We start from the raw sequence: 14,987 nt of genomic DNA on the forward strand, positions 1-14,987 counted from the left end.
ATGTTTACTCATTGTCCATTTTAAAGTCCATAGTCCATTATTATTATTATTATTATTATTATTATTATTGGTATTATTATTATTATTGTTGTTATTATTATTATTATTATTGTTGTTGTTGTTGTTATTATTATTATTATTATTATTTTATGAGTTTTTTGTGATATATCAGGAAATAAAATCCTTAATTACACAATAGTTTAAATTTATGCAAATGTACTAAATATTTATTTCAATATAAAAATAAAAAATCTTTTTAAATAATATACAAAGATATTTTTAACTGTACAATAATATTAGATTTTTTATCCTTTTTGTTTTACATTAGATATCCTATAAAGTTAATTTTAACAGCTAAAATGTAATAATTGTACTGGCCTCCAAGTGTTTGGAAACAGCGTCACACACCATCTGAATATTAAAAATGATTTCAAAAACGAACAATTAATTTTTACTCTGATTTTGTGCATAATATAAAAGCACACTTACTAAACACTACGGGTAAATTAGAATCAATTAGCGTAATAATACGCATACAGTTGCTGTTGATTAAAACCGTCATTATTTTGTTCTTGATGAAACTCTGAGATAAGCAGATGCACGTACCTCTAACATTATTTAAGAATAACTCAAAACAAGTGCCAGGAGAAGAGACTAACATATATTGTGACAGACATAATTGTGAATGAAACTGCTTATGAGAAACAAGATTTTAGACCTTTAAAATGGACAGTGAGTAAATATTAAGACTATATACAGCTTAATATTGTGTATAAACATGTTACAATAATGAGAATTTATTATTATTAGTTTTTTAGTGATATATCAGGGAGTAAATCATTAATTACACAATAGTTTACACTTATGCAAATGTGATATATTTTTTCAATATACAAAATAAAAATATTTTAAAATAATATACAGAAAAAATGTTTTACATTAATTTTAACAGCTTAAATGCAATAATTGTTATGGCCTCCATGTGTCTGGAGAACAGTGTCATACGGTATCTGAATAATAATAATTATTTCATTCTTTTTCTTTTTCGGCTTAGCCCCTTTATTAATCTGGGATCGCCACAGCGGAATGAACCGCCAACTTATCCAGCATGTGTTTTACGCAACGGATCTCTGGGAAACATCCATACACACTCACTCACGTTCATACACTACAATTCACCTGTACTACATGTGTTTGGACTGTAAGGGAAACCGGAGCACCCGGAGGAAACCCACGGGAATGAAGGGAGAACATGCAAACTCCACACAGAAACACCAACTGACCCAGCCGAGGCTCGAACCAGCAACCTTCTTGCTGTGAGGCGACAGCCCTACTGCGACAACACGTCGCCTAAAACTGATTTCAAAAACTATTATTTAATATTTACCAAAGAGCTTAGAATCATTATAAGCTCTTTTTATTTACTCTGATTTTTATGTATAATGCAAAACTTGTTGTGAATGGTACGGGTTACTAAACACTATCAATAAATTAGAAACTATTAGCCCTTTCTAGTAATAAGCATACAGTGATTGTTGTTGTTAATTAAAAACATTAATTATTTTTTATAGGCGCTGTATGATTAATCAAGCGTCGTTCGCATTTTGCTCAGGCGTTCAGTGCGCTGTACTAACCGCGCAGGCAGGCATCAGGGGTCCTTCTTCAGACTCACGGCGCTCGATTCTGACTGCTGAAAGTGTTGAATATCTGTTTAAAATAATATTTTTCGCTAATATTCAGGAGGATTTAACATCTGCGGGTTATGGAGGAGTTGGACGTGGAGCCCAGCACCACGGTAAATGAGCTGGATTGAATTGGGTCATCTGTATATATGAGTATTATTACACGGAGCAAGTTATATGTGAATTATACGCATGTGAGACATTGATAATTCCGTATTTCGGTGTTAAGTTGGTATTTAAAGGTAATATTATAGTGCTTATAAACAATTATATAGAATAATTTATATTTTTAAACAATTTATAAAGCATTTTACTACGAAGATTTTTAAATATTTATATTATTACTGTATATTATGGCAGGAACTGTCGTATTTACGGTCTTTTTATATTATATATAATATAATACATTTAAAATAGTGTAAACATTAAACCATATTCAATGAGAATAAAGTGTGTGCTGTAGTGTTTCAACTAACTTTTGAATATAAGTAGTCTAAAAACTGCTGATACACTGTTTCTTCATCATGTATTGTGCTTTTTTATGTATTTGATGTCATTTATTGATATCTATTTGAGTTTAAATGAACAACTTGCAGTCATAATGACCTGTAATTAAGAGTAAATGATCACACTGCAGCTAATATGTAGTGCTGTAATGTAATTAAAAAGCCTTTGAAATATTCAACAGTAAATTAATGCTGTTTGTCATTATACTATTAGTTGTTATTATTGTTATTGTTTTCAATACTGTTATTATAAATATTCAATTGTAATGAATATTATTGTTTACATTTGATTTTGACATTAAAGCATAATATGCGTGCATTATGAATAGTAATTTATCGTCTTCGTAAGTAAATATTTAACGAAATGTAAATTTAAAAAAACTATATTATGCATGCTTTCTAAATATTTTATTAATAGTAAATATTTTTTAATGTAAACATTTCTTTGTAATATTTCACAGCAGTTTTTCTAAAATGGTCATGTTAGCAATAAAAGAAAATGATCGTTTTGAGGCTAGACTGTGATCCTTGAATGGAGAGTTTGAGTGTGTGTGATATCAGGTGTGTTTTCTCACAGCTCGTTCCCGCTGCTGGAGTTCTTCAGAAACACCTGGGCTTTGAATGGGGACCTGGAGATCTGCTAGTTTACGAGACCAACTACAAACTACGAGGTATTCAGAGAATTAAGTAAACGTGTGTGTACAGTTAAAGTCAGAATTATTCGCCCCATTTGATGTTTTTTTTTATTATTATTATTTCCCAAACGATGTTTAACAGAGCAAGGAAATTTTCACAGTATGTCTGATAATATTTTTTCTTCTGGAGAAAGTCTTATTTGTTTTACTTCGGCTAGAATAAAAGCAGTTTTTAATTTTTTAATCACCATTTTAAAGACAAAATTATTAGCCCCTTTAAGCTGTTTTTTTTTTTGATAATCTACAGAACAAACCATCATTATACAACTTGCCTAATTACTCTAACCTGCCTAGTTAACCTAATTAAACTAGTTAAGCCTTTAAATGTCACTTTAAGCTGTATAGAAGTGTCTTGAAGAATATCTAGTCTAATATTATTTACTGTCATCATGACAAAGATAAAATAAATCAGTTATTAGAGATGAGTTATTAAAACTATTGTGATTAGAAATGTGATGAAGAAATCTGCGCTCCGTTAAACAGAAATTGAGGAAAAAAATAAATAAACAGGGGGGCTAATAATTCTGACTTCAACTGTGTGTGTGTGTATACATATACATGTACATATGCATATGTGTATGTATGTATGTGTGTGTAGATATTTTTGTGTGAATGTATGTATCATAAGTGTGTTTGTAGTCCTGTCACGATAACAAACTGTTTGTTTTGTGATATATTTTCACAGAAATTGTTGCAATAAGTGATATTATTGTATATTAGAGATAATTTTATGCCACTGATTATATGCTGATTACATTTTTAACGTTATTTAGATTCTATTATTTGATGTTAAACAGGTAAATGTCCTCGTATATTTACTGCTAAATGTCCTATTAGGTAAATGTCCAGTTATAAACTTTGACAGCGGTGAGGTAGACTGTAAATTTGGCTTTAACTTTCTGGGCCCTATCATACACCCGGCGCAATGTGGCGCAAGGCATGACGCAATTGATGTTTGCTAGTTTCAGCTTGGCGCAAGAGTCGTTTTGAGGCGTTGCGCTACGCTGTTTAAATAGCAAATGCATTTGCGCTCATTTGTGCGCCCATAGGCGTTCTGGTCTAAAAAGGGAGGTGTGTTGAGGCGCATTGCTGGTGCGTTGCTATTTTGAGAAACTATAATAGATTTTTTTAATAGACCAGAACAAAGCCGGTCTAAACTCCAGCGCAGAGCGCGTTAGATGTGCGCGTCGCTTACACACTGCTTAATACACACAAGATGTAGAGCAATACGCAAATATCTTTATATATGAAAACATTTACATATTAAGGATATATATATAGGATATAATAAGAATAGATATAGAATATAAATATAAAGGATTAAAATATTACAAAACACATTATTTTCTAGCCTACATAAATTAAAAAACTTTACTTTCATGCCTTCTTCATCTCAGGGATTTTTGAGTTAATTCAAAACAATTTGCTTTTGTATAATGTTATTATTATTAGCAGTATTATGTATTATATCGGTCACACTTTACAATAAGGTTCATTAGTTAATGTTAATTAATGCATTTAATAACATGAACAAACAATGAACAATACATTTACTACTGTATTTATTCATGCTAGTTAACGTTAGTTAATGAAAATACAGTAGTTCATTGTTAGTTAATGTTAACTCATGTTGCATTAACTAATGTTAACAAGCATGGACTTGGATGATAATAATGCATTAGTAAATGTTCAATTATGATTAATAAATGCTGTACATGTGTTGTTAATGATTAGTTTATGTTGGTAAATGCATTAACTAATGAACCTTATTGTAAAGTGTTATCATATATATATATATATTTATATTTGTTTTATTAAAAACAAGCTTAGATTTGTCCACCTGCAGGTTTTAGACCATATGGGGCACAGCATGTGTTTTAGGATATAACTCAGGTTTTTGACCCCACTTCGTTATTATTGTTCATTTATTTGTTTTCTGGAAATTAGAACTAAATTTAGAAATAGCTTTGAAACGAATATTTGTGCTTAACAAACGAAATTAATTATTTATAGACTAATTGATGTCTGTGCGTACAACACGTCTCCCTATTCACGAAAGTGAAAGTGAAAGTAGATAATTTATCTCTCATTCTCGCGCTGCAGATGCTCTGTTTATCTGTTTTCTTGGTAGTGAAATGCTCAGTTTTGTCCTTTTACGCTTACTTTACATCATGTAAATAGCAAATGCGCTATAGTGCGACGCAGCTGGCTCTTAAAGGGAATGGGAGATGAGACTCTGATTGGTTTATTCTCAAAACACACCTACAACTCATTAAGAAAATAAACTCAACCCTTTTAGACCATGCGCCACGGCGCAAAGCAGATTTTTCCATCCTTAAATTAGCAAAAGTGGATTCTGACATGATCTTAATGCGTTTGCGCCCTGCACTTTGCACATGGACCGTCAAAATAAAGCCTTCTATGTGAATTTGTAAATATATACTGCAGCAGCAAACGTTATTGAGGTCATCTCCAAGTATTGCACAATATAAGTTGATATATTGATTATTGTGACAGGCCTGTGTGTGTGTAAATGTGTGTGCAAATATGTGTCTTTATGCATGCATGCTTGTTTGTTTACACTTTATTGTCCCCAATGGGGAACTTTGTCTCGGACCGTAGGCCCACATTTGCATACACTGAACAGAAACAGACATCAAAAACAAAAATCAACACGAACATTCAATCATCAGCAAAAATCACATATATAAACATTAAGATTTCTTAAAACGAGTGCATCTGCACACAGACAGCCTGTATTGTCGAACAGAAGGCAGTAACTCATACTCACAAAACACACCGTGCGAGGGGTCAGCTAATATTTTAACAGCTTCGTCCTGAACTGATTGCTCATTGAGAGATTGTAGGTAGGGCTGGGCGATTTTTCAGAATTTTTTGATTAATTCGAATTTACGTTTTAAGACGATTTAATTTTGAATGAAATCGAGAAATCGCGATTTTTAAATATATATATATTTAATACATTATAATGGCACCAATGCGCTTGGGTTCACTCTCTGTATGAAGCAGGAAGCTCACCAGAAGCGCCTCTCGGCGACGCGCCTCACAGCACCACGCCATATATTTTAGAATTCTAAACAGGTTTCTATACACACACCAGCGCCGCTCAGCCACGATTCACGAAGCAGTTCATATTTCAGCCGCACCACAGAGCACCATCTGATTAGTTTCATGTTTAATATCACGTGAATGTGCGCGTTTGGTGTGTGATAGTTTAAACTGTCATGTCTGCGCCGTGTCGCGGCGCTTCTGGTGTGCGACCTGCTTGACTGCCTGTTAAAGCGTGAAGTCATGTAGGATTTTACTTGTTGCACGTCTGTGTGGATTGTCAAGACAGGGCTTAACAATAAGGACTGCCCGATGGCCCGGGGCCAGCGTGTGAGACGCTCGGGACAGTAGACAGGATTGTTACTGGCCCAATCGGGCCACTGCAGCCTTGTAACTAAAGTTTAATTTGCCTGTGACTAGTTGTTAATTGCGTACAAATACAGTTTTAGAATTGAGAAACAGTTTGTATTTTCAAGCTTTCAATTGCTACCTTCTCGGTTCTTCTTATCTGATTAGATGTTGTGAGCACGTTATTAGTACAGTGGAGAGACAGCAACATGGCGGTAACATCAAATGATGATGCTAAAGGAAAACATTTGTTTCTAACGTCTTGGAAGCAGACATATACCAGGGTACACCATGACTAAAAAAAATAAGTGATCTTTTGTACAGTTTGCCGTCAGTTTGGCAGGTCTTTAGCCATCTTTTGTTTCAAAACACTTAGAATTTTGCTCATTACACATTTATTAAAATTTTTTAAATATTACAGGGTCCCCGCGGGGTCTTAAAAAGTATTAAAAAGTCTTAAATTAAAAAATCGAAATTTATGGCTTTGAAAAGTCTTAAATTTGCTGTTCTAGGTCTTAAATATTTTTGCACAGGTCTTATTTTTGCGATGTCCATGTAACGCTACATCTAATGCTCATTTAAATTATTTTTGTTGTTGTTGCTAGGTTTTTGTGGTGTTGTAGTTCATTATTTCACTAGTCCAATTGTAATTTGCGGAATTACAACTACAAAAAATTCAGCTTGCAATAGCCAATCAGCTTTTTGTTATTAAAGTCAGTGCGCGCGGCGAATGTGACGTCATCGCTGTGCTTGCGGAAGTTCGCTTTGAGTGCGCGCGACATGATTTCGGCTGACAGAGTATGCCGTTATTTCACTGACAAATGTCGCAAGCGCAGTTTTATAAGTTGGGAGCGTTGTAATGCAAGAGAGCGAAATTTAAATAACTTTATTTTACCCCTAATTTTGTGCTTTTACATTTTCTCTCGCATGTTTTTGATATTGCGATATAGGTCTTAAATTTAATACTTAATGGTCTTAAAAAGGTCTTAAAAGGTCTTAAATTTGACATTATGATATCTGCAGAGACCCTGTATTAAAATTCTATATTTACTAACATTTTGAAATTTTTTTTGTATTTGTGGCTAAGAAATAGCTATTAACTTTTTTTTGGTGGGGCCAGTGAAAATATTGGCAGGGCAAGTAAAAATCTGAACCACTGGTCCGATTGGGCCAGTAGAAAAAATCCTTAGCGTTGAACCCTGCAAGACATTTCCTCATCAAGTCGATAAACTCGATCTTAACATGTATGAAGGACGTAAAAGCCTGCCATGTGAAAAACCGTGCCGATCTTTTGGTTTGAACACTAGTAGAGGTGAGGGACTGTAGCAGTGAAAATGAAAGTAGCCGCCCCCATGACGTCATTTAGCGGACCTAGCTGAAAACCAGACAGATCAGGCAGCATAACACAGAGAGTGGAGCAAAGCGCATCAAATGATCCATATTTAAAAGGGGAAAAAAGAAAAATAGATTTTTCCATGTTCAGTCCTTTTCTTCCACTGTATCTTTTTAAGAAAAAGGCAGCAGCATTACAACCTGTCATTCAATCAGAAGACAAAGTCAAAGCCGAGCTGACAGCCAGTCTTTCCTAGGCTCAGCAAAACTTCCAAAAAATACCTCTGTATTCCTGCAACTGCAATATTTACACAAATATCTCTTATTCAAATCTTCAGCAACGCTATTTAACTTGTGAATTTGTTTTACATTTATTTACACCTTGACCGATTTTTGTATGACATGGCCATTAAAAATACAATGTTCCTTACCAGATGGTTTTTCAAGTTACTTTTAAAGAGAATGTTACTTCAGTCATGTTGTTGTAATGTTTTGAGAAGACTAGTAACTGTGGAAATATAAATTTATATCATCTAATTTCAAATTAACAATAATCTATGTATAACTAAAAAGTTATATTCTCTGGTTTTTAATTATTATATTTCATCGACATGCCAGCTAGGAGGGTCATTTAACCTTTGCCTTGCTGACTACAGGCTAAGCCAAAGTAATGCAAATTGTCAGTTTCACAGCATGGTTGTGTCTATTGTTTTTCTCTTTTCGATCAACTGGTCAGGCGGTTTCTGTCTCCAGAACATGATGAGATTAGAACTGAAAAAGCAGTTTACCCTGCCGACCACAACTCTTAATTTGCATGCTTTGTTTAGCCATATCCCCTCCTCCTAAGAACACAATATAGACATGAAATCTTTGTCTTAATTCAGACTATTTTCTGACTTGTGTGAGACTTGTGACAGACTCGTGAAAGAACTTGCAGACTGTGGACCTCTAGTAGGCTCTTGCAGACACATGGACATCTTAAAGACGCTGTAAGACTGCAGATTAACCAACACGTCTCAATAAAGGAATTCTGCTTGTTTCGAGTCTCCTGGACTGGGTTCTCTCTTCTTTTCACTCATTTATTTTTTTACAACAAACACAATAAAAAAAAAAATCGAAATCGTGAATCGGTCAAACTTTATAAAAAACCTAGATTTTTTTTTTGCTAAATCGCCCAGCCTTAATTGTAGAGATTGATATTCCTTTTTCCCTGTGATTCTCATGTATGTAAAGTGTGTGTACATATGTGTTTGTGTTAATGTACTGTATGTATTATTAGTGTGTGTGTGAGGAACATGAAATAAAAACCCATCCTAGTCCTGAGGGGTGTTTCTGTGTTCAGGTTCGAGCTCTGCAGGCTCTCCGCTGGTGCACGTGGTGAGGAAGGATGAGGACATCTGCTCCCCCATCCTGCGCAAGCTCTTCAACGAGTCGCATCTCATCTTCATGGGGCTGCAGAAGATTAAAGAGGACGCGCCCAGCAAAAACAAGAAGACACAGTGAGTCCTCATGCATGAGACACAGTGTGCAGGACAGGGTAAAGGCGCAGTGTGTGTGTCGGACTGATAGCCCAGTGGTTAATGCACATGATATATGTGTTTATTGTTTTCTTTATTGAAAAATAATAATAATTATCATCTTTAAAATCGCCATAATTCTCAGCGATATCTTTGCCTATTGTCGATACACAATATTATTGTCTATTGGCAAAACCCTACTTCCCATCAAAAAACAGCAACAATCAGGTTTTGCAATCAAAAAAATGTCATTATAATGGAAGTCAATGGGGCAAAAACAGCCTTGAACATAAGGAAAGGGTTGTCAATTTGAACAATACACAAGAGTTACAAATCCAAACAATAATTCAGTGTGTAGGATTGACACCTAGTGGTTCCACTAGGTATGGCAGTGCAAATTCAAAATATTGGAGAGGGTTTTCTCCAATGACAGCACATGCCGGTTGCCAGATTGACGACAAACAGGAGCGAGCATGCGTGTAGATTGAACCTTACACTGTAAGCTGATCAGCTAATGTTTATAATACCGATATTATTCACTAATTTAAAAACCACATCATGTATTTTTATAACTCAGAATCTGCTTGTCATTTTGGAGGCTGCTGCTCTCCTCCAGAGATTGTAGTTTTATCTGCGTCCGCATATATTGAGGAAATTAAATGAACTGTTTCTCACCAAGGCAACCCAGAGTGCTGCAATATAATCAGTTAAACTGGCAGTGGGCTGGTTATTAGGGGTGTAACGATTTATCGTTGTACGATTTATTGCGATGCAAAAATGTCACAATATGCATCGTGGCGTTATGACGATTTGATTACGATATGACGTCCGTTTTCTCTTATTAGTTGAGCTGTTTGCATGTAAGCTACGTTCCACCTGCTGTCGCACGTGAGTTCAGATTGCAGCAGCAGTAATGTTAGCAGACCAAGATGAGTGGAGCTGAAATAGAGGATGGCCCATCTTCTCAAAATCAGACGTCTGGCAACATTTCGGTTGTACAGTCATTGCTTTAGACTCGTCCGCTTTTTGACACGCATACTGGGTCAAACATCCTAAGTTTTAAAGTCTTCACAGTGATTTACATACTTTGCACAGCGACATGGAAACCTTCTAATGGTGTTAAAAGAGTCACATACTGTATTTATAAGGTACAATTCACCCTAAAATATCATTCTGTCTTCATATAATGATGTATTGGCGGACGCAAAATCACACATGACGTGAGCTGACCGTGAGCTGTTACTACAGAGTGTGGACTATGATAGACGCGCGCACGTCTGCTTCAGTGAACAGAACCTGCAGGTTGTGACTAACAGGTAATAAAGTAGTGAACAACATTCAGTTTGTGGAACAGAGTGATCGTTCAGGAGCCGCGTGGGAAGTATGAACAGCAGTGGAAATGAAACAGAAAGCGTGCACATAATTTAAATAATCATATCGCATTTTAGAGTTATGATTACGACGAGCATGAACTCTTTTGAGTACAGAGGTACACAAAAATGCACGTCAACATCATATACTTGATAGCGCCGACATCAGCGACGCCGAAGAAATGGTAAACCTGCCTAAACTGCTGAAAAGAGCCACGACTGTCCTGTGTAATGAAAAGACGGCCACCCTGTCACTCATCATGCCCAACATGAAGACAGCCATCCATAAAAACCTCTCAGACAGACACACATCAGTTCAGGATTATCTTGTAGAACTGCTGATTACCTGGAAATGTAGATTGCACACACAAAAAACGCAAGTGACCAAGCAAAGCCTAAAGTTCTTACTGTTAAATTCAATTGAATTGAATCATTTCAATAATATTTTATAAGAAGTTTTTAAATTGTTTTATTTTCCAGAGACAGGCCTATTTAATTTATTTATTTAAAGAAGGTTCAGTTTAACAAGTTGAAACAAAAGAAATACATAAAAAATAGTTTACTTGGTAATTAAATTTTTTTTAAATAAAATTTGCATTTCAGTTTAATTTTCAATTTTTATTCCAAATATCGTGATACATATCGAATCGTGAACACTATATCGTAATACACATTGTATCGTGAGCTGAGTGTATCGTTACACCCCTACTGGTTATAGAGATCAAAACAAACACAGACATTCCAAAACGGAACACGCATTCTCAGAGCAAACTTTAGTGTTGTTTTTCAGATAAACAAGAATGTTCACTTAGCATGTTTCTGAAATATCTGCAAGCATACTATGGTGTTTTTATGATTAGTAGAGTCACAAACGTACATACAGCACCTTTATTGACTGTAGTGCGATGTGCTGCTGTGTGCTGCAGGTTTGTGAGCATCAGCAGGAACTACAGGTCTGTGATCAGAGCCTGTATGGAGGAGCTCCAGCAGAACGCAGGTAAACCTTAAACACAACATATGAGATGATGATGATGATGATGCGTTCAATCACAACCCAAGCTCATTCTGAAAACGTAGTCCCGTTTCTAGAGACAACGGAATACGTCCTGGGGGGTACGTACGGCCGCGTTTATTTTTTTCAAGCGAACGCTGCGGGGCGGTGTGACGCTGTTCCCTTTCACGCTTGCCTTACCTCCTTGTAGAGGGCTTCCCCGCTGCAACCTGTTTGTCCACTCAGCTCACAGTGTACGTCGGCAGGCTCGAGATGCAGAGAGGAGTCGACCACGGCGACCGGTTTCGAGTCTGGGGAAGAGTGGTTCCAGCAATCAGGTAAGACAAAAACAGAATCCCAAAAATTAAGTGAACGAGTTTCGTGACAGGGTGAGAACGCGGTGAAATCCGAAAATGTGGTAGAAAAAATAAATTAATCGGGGCTTTTATTTTTTTTGAACGGCTTTTTGTAAACTGTTGCTCGGGTTTAAGGAAGCGAGTGGGCAGGCGGGTCGATCTGTAAAATTGGTTGGGTTCAGGGAAGGAGGAGGGTGGGTCGGCCGATTGGCCGGTCACGCAGTCAATCATCCGGTCAGTCGGACAGCGGCCTCCGGTGTGTTCACGCGAGAACATTGCGGGTGCGAACTGCACTCGCGAGAGGCATCTGAGGTGCAAAAAAGCGCACAACAGCGGCCTCTGGCGGATTCGCAAAATCAAAAACTGCAGCCATAAGTAACCCGCCGGGACATATTCCGCGGTCTTTCAGAAACGTCCGTGGGACTACGTTTCCACAATGAGCCCGGGTTGTTCAATCAGCTGATCACACTCTCGTTCTCTTTCCAGTTTCAGCACAAGATGGATCTTTAGCATCGCAGTATGGAGATCAGGTACTGTTAATTAAACATGCTACCAAACTAGGCTTGAGCCGGTAAAAGATTCTAAAGGTATGATAACCTTGCTTAAAAATATCATGGTTTTACGGTATCACGGTATTGTGATTACTGCTCTAAAATAAGTTATTTTTAAATATCTAGGTAAAAAGCTGCAACTTTTTTTCACCTGTTGAACACAATTTATTTTATTTTTAGAAACATTTAAAATATTTTGGACCAGTAGTTTTTGATGTGGAGGTATTCTTTTCTGATGGAGATACAGTTACTCTAAAAAATTAATAAAATAGTTATGAAAAACATGTTAAAAACAAAAAAACCTTAGGATCGATATTTCAGAAAACTTTGGCGGTTTTAAAACCTTAACTTTTCCAAACCACGATAAACCTTGAAATCGGTTATCATCCCATGCCTATACCAAACCCATTAATAACGTGCTTTTAATACCATTATATGTTTTGGATTTGTTTGATATTGAAATAAAAGGCCAGTTGCTCCATCAGTTTTATTCTAAGCAAATATATTGTGAAGTAAAACTGCTATTGAAAGTTATAAATACTCCATAAAAAAATTATAGTAAAAGCAAACTGTGATAAAATAGAAATATAGATTCGGCATTAATTTAAATGTTGTAATATCATTTAAAACTGCAATAAGAAAAAGCAAATTGAAAATATTAGAAATAATAACCAAAACAGCATGTATTACAAGTTGGAAATTAATAAAAGTAAAAGATTATATTAAGCAATTCAAAATGTAAATAAATTCAGTAGTAATGTATTGTTAAAAAACAGTTCTAATTGTTTTAGATGATACATAAAACATGATATACATGCTTACTGGAAAATATTGATTGTGCATACTCTTTAGTAGAACTAAGTGAGAAATTAAATTTGACTAAATATGATGTGCATGCATTCTGATGATACAGTATTGATGTTTTGTAAATATTTTAGATTTTAACAATGAAAACATTCATGCATTCAGAATGCTTCATTATTAACAATACATGAGTGTCACGACCCGGCTCAAAGGCAATGACAAAACTAAAGGGAGGACATACACCGGATGGTTTGGTATCAAAAGTACTTATTTAAACATTAAAGAATAATAAAGTGCTCATTTTAGGTAAGCCAAATCAAAGATTAACCAAAGCTGAAAAGAAACAAAACAAAGCAAACAGGAGCAAAAGCACGGCTTCTCTCCAAGCAAACACTGCTGGCTTTTTATAGAGGCGAAATCGGGTGTTCCCAATTGCGCAGATGAGTCTCTGTCCTTCCCGCTTCAGCTGATCAGTGGGTTGGTCTAAGAGACTCGTCACATGAGCTACACAGTTAAACAAATAAATGTATTAAACAGGTAAAAATGTGAGTAATAAAGTAACTTTAGAGTTTAATGAACTCAGATGGACATCAGATATTACTTTGATTACATACCAATTATTATTGTTGTTTTTTTTTGCCACACTCTCTTTGAGAGCTTAATTTTATTTACTTATTTAAATTCGATAACACTTTATTTTGATGGTGCATTTGAGTGTTAGTAGACTGTCTGCTTAATATCTGCTGATACTGAATCTAAACAGACATTTAACTGACTATAAGAAACTTTGCAAGTACATGTCAACTTACACTAACCCTAACCCCAACCTAACAGTCTACTTGTTGGCATGTAGAAGCAACGTAACTAAATTCAACAAACACCATCAAAATCAAGCGTGACCTTAAATTCTGTTTATTGTTTAGTGTATCAAATGTGAAAAAGCTACTTATTATATATCAATAAGTAAATGTGGAAATGAATGCAATTAAATAAATAAATAAATAAAGAGCAATTCTGATGGACATACTGAAGTCAGAATATTCTGTTGCCTTCATAAGTGTTGCTGTGATCTCTCTAGGTCTCTATTCTCCTTGCCATCGAGCTGATCTGGAACCTGTGTGAGGTTCTGTTCATCGAGGCAGCTCCAGGTATAAACACACACACAAAACCAACCTGATTTCACCAAGTAGGACATGTTCCTGGATTAGTTACATTCAGAATAGAGTTTAAAGTATTATTACTGGTCTATAAATCACTAAATGGCCTAGGAGCTCAGTACATTACAGACATGCTCACTGAATACAAACCCAACAGATCACTCAGATCTTTAGGATCATATGAACAAGAGCAGGGGTGTCAAACTCAATTCTTGGAGGGCCAAAGCCCTGCACAGTTTAGTTCCAACTCTGCTTCAACACACTTACCTGTAGGTTTCAAACAAGCCTGAAGGACTCAATTAGTTTGATCAGGTGTGTTTAATTAGGGTTGGAACTAAACTGTGCAGAGCTGCGGCCCTTTTGGAATTGAGTTTGACACCTGTGAACTTTCAGCAACTAACAGCGCCCCCTGCTGCTGGAATCAGCTTCCAGAAATGATCAGATGTGCTCCAACATTAGGCACATTCAAATCAAGACTGAAAACACATCTGTTTAGCTGTGCCTTTACTGAATGAGCACTGTGCTGCGTCCGACAGATTGCACTATTATGTCTTTGTTTTCTTTTTCATTATCTTATAACCTATTTTAACAAATTTTTATGTGTTTTAT

At 35.7% G+C, this 14,987-nt stretch overlaps 2 protein-coding genes across 3 annotated transcripts in view; both read left to right on the forward strand.

The window, feature by feature from the left end:
• The window catches only part of LOC141381111 (zinc-binding protein A33-like), a 397,850-nt gene that overhangs the window by 145,206 nt on the left and 237,657 nt on the right, over nt 1–14,987 (forward strand). The window lies entirely within an intron of this gene.
• nup85 (nucleoporin 85) overlaps nt 1,638–14,987 on the forward strand; it is a 36,883-nt gene continuing 23,533 nt past the window's right edge. For both annotated transcript variants that reach the window (XR_012398727.1, NM_001003625.1), the window contains 6 exon segments: nt 1,638–1,795; nt 2,766–2,859; nt 8,975–9,131; nt 11,446–11,516; nt 12,353–12,396; nt 14,300–14,369. Coding sequence is in view for 1 of the 2 variants with exons in the window: in NM_001003625.1 (NP_001003625.1) it covers nt 1,763–1,795; nt 2,766–2,859; nt 8,975–9,131; nt 11,446–11,516; nt 12,353–12,396; nt 14,300–14,369 (469 nt within the window). In the remaining variant the exon portion in view is untranslated.

The sequence above is a fragment of the Danio rerio genome, chromosome 3 (assembly GCF_049306965.1).
Source record: "Danio rerio strain Tuebingen ecotype United States chromosome 3, GRCz12tu, whole genome shotgun sequence".
Taxonomy (NCBI): Eukaryota; Metazoa; Chordata; class Actinopteri; order Cypriniformes; family Danionidae; genus Danio; species Danio rerio.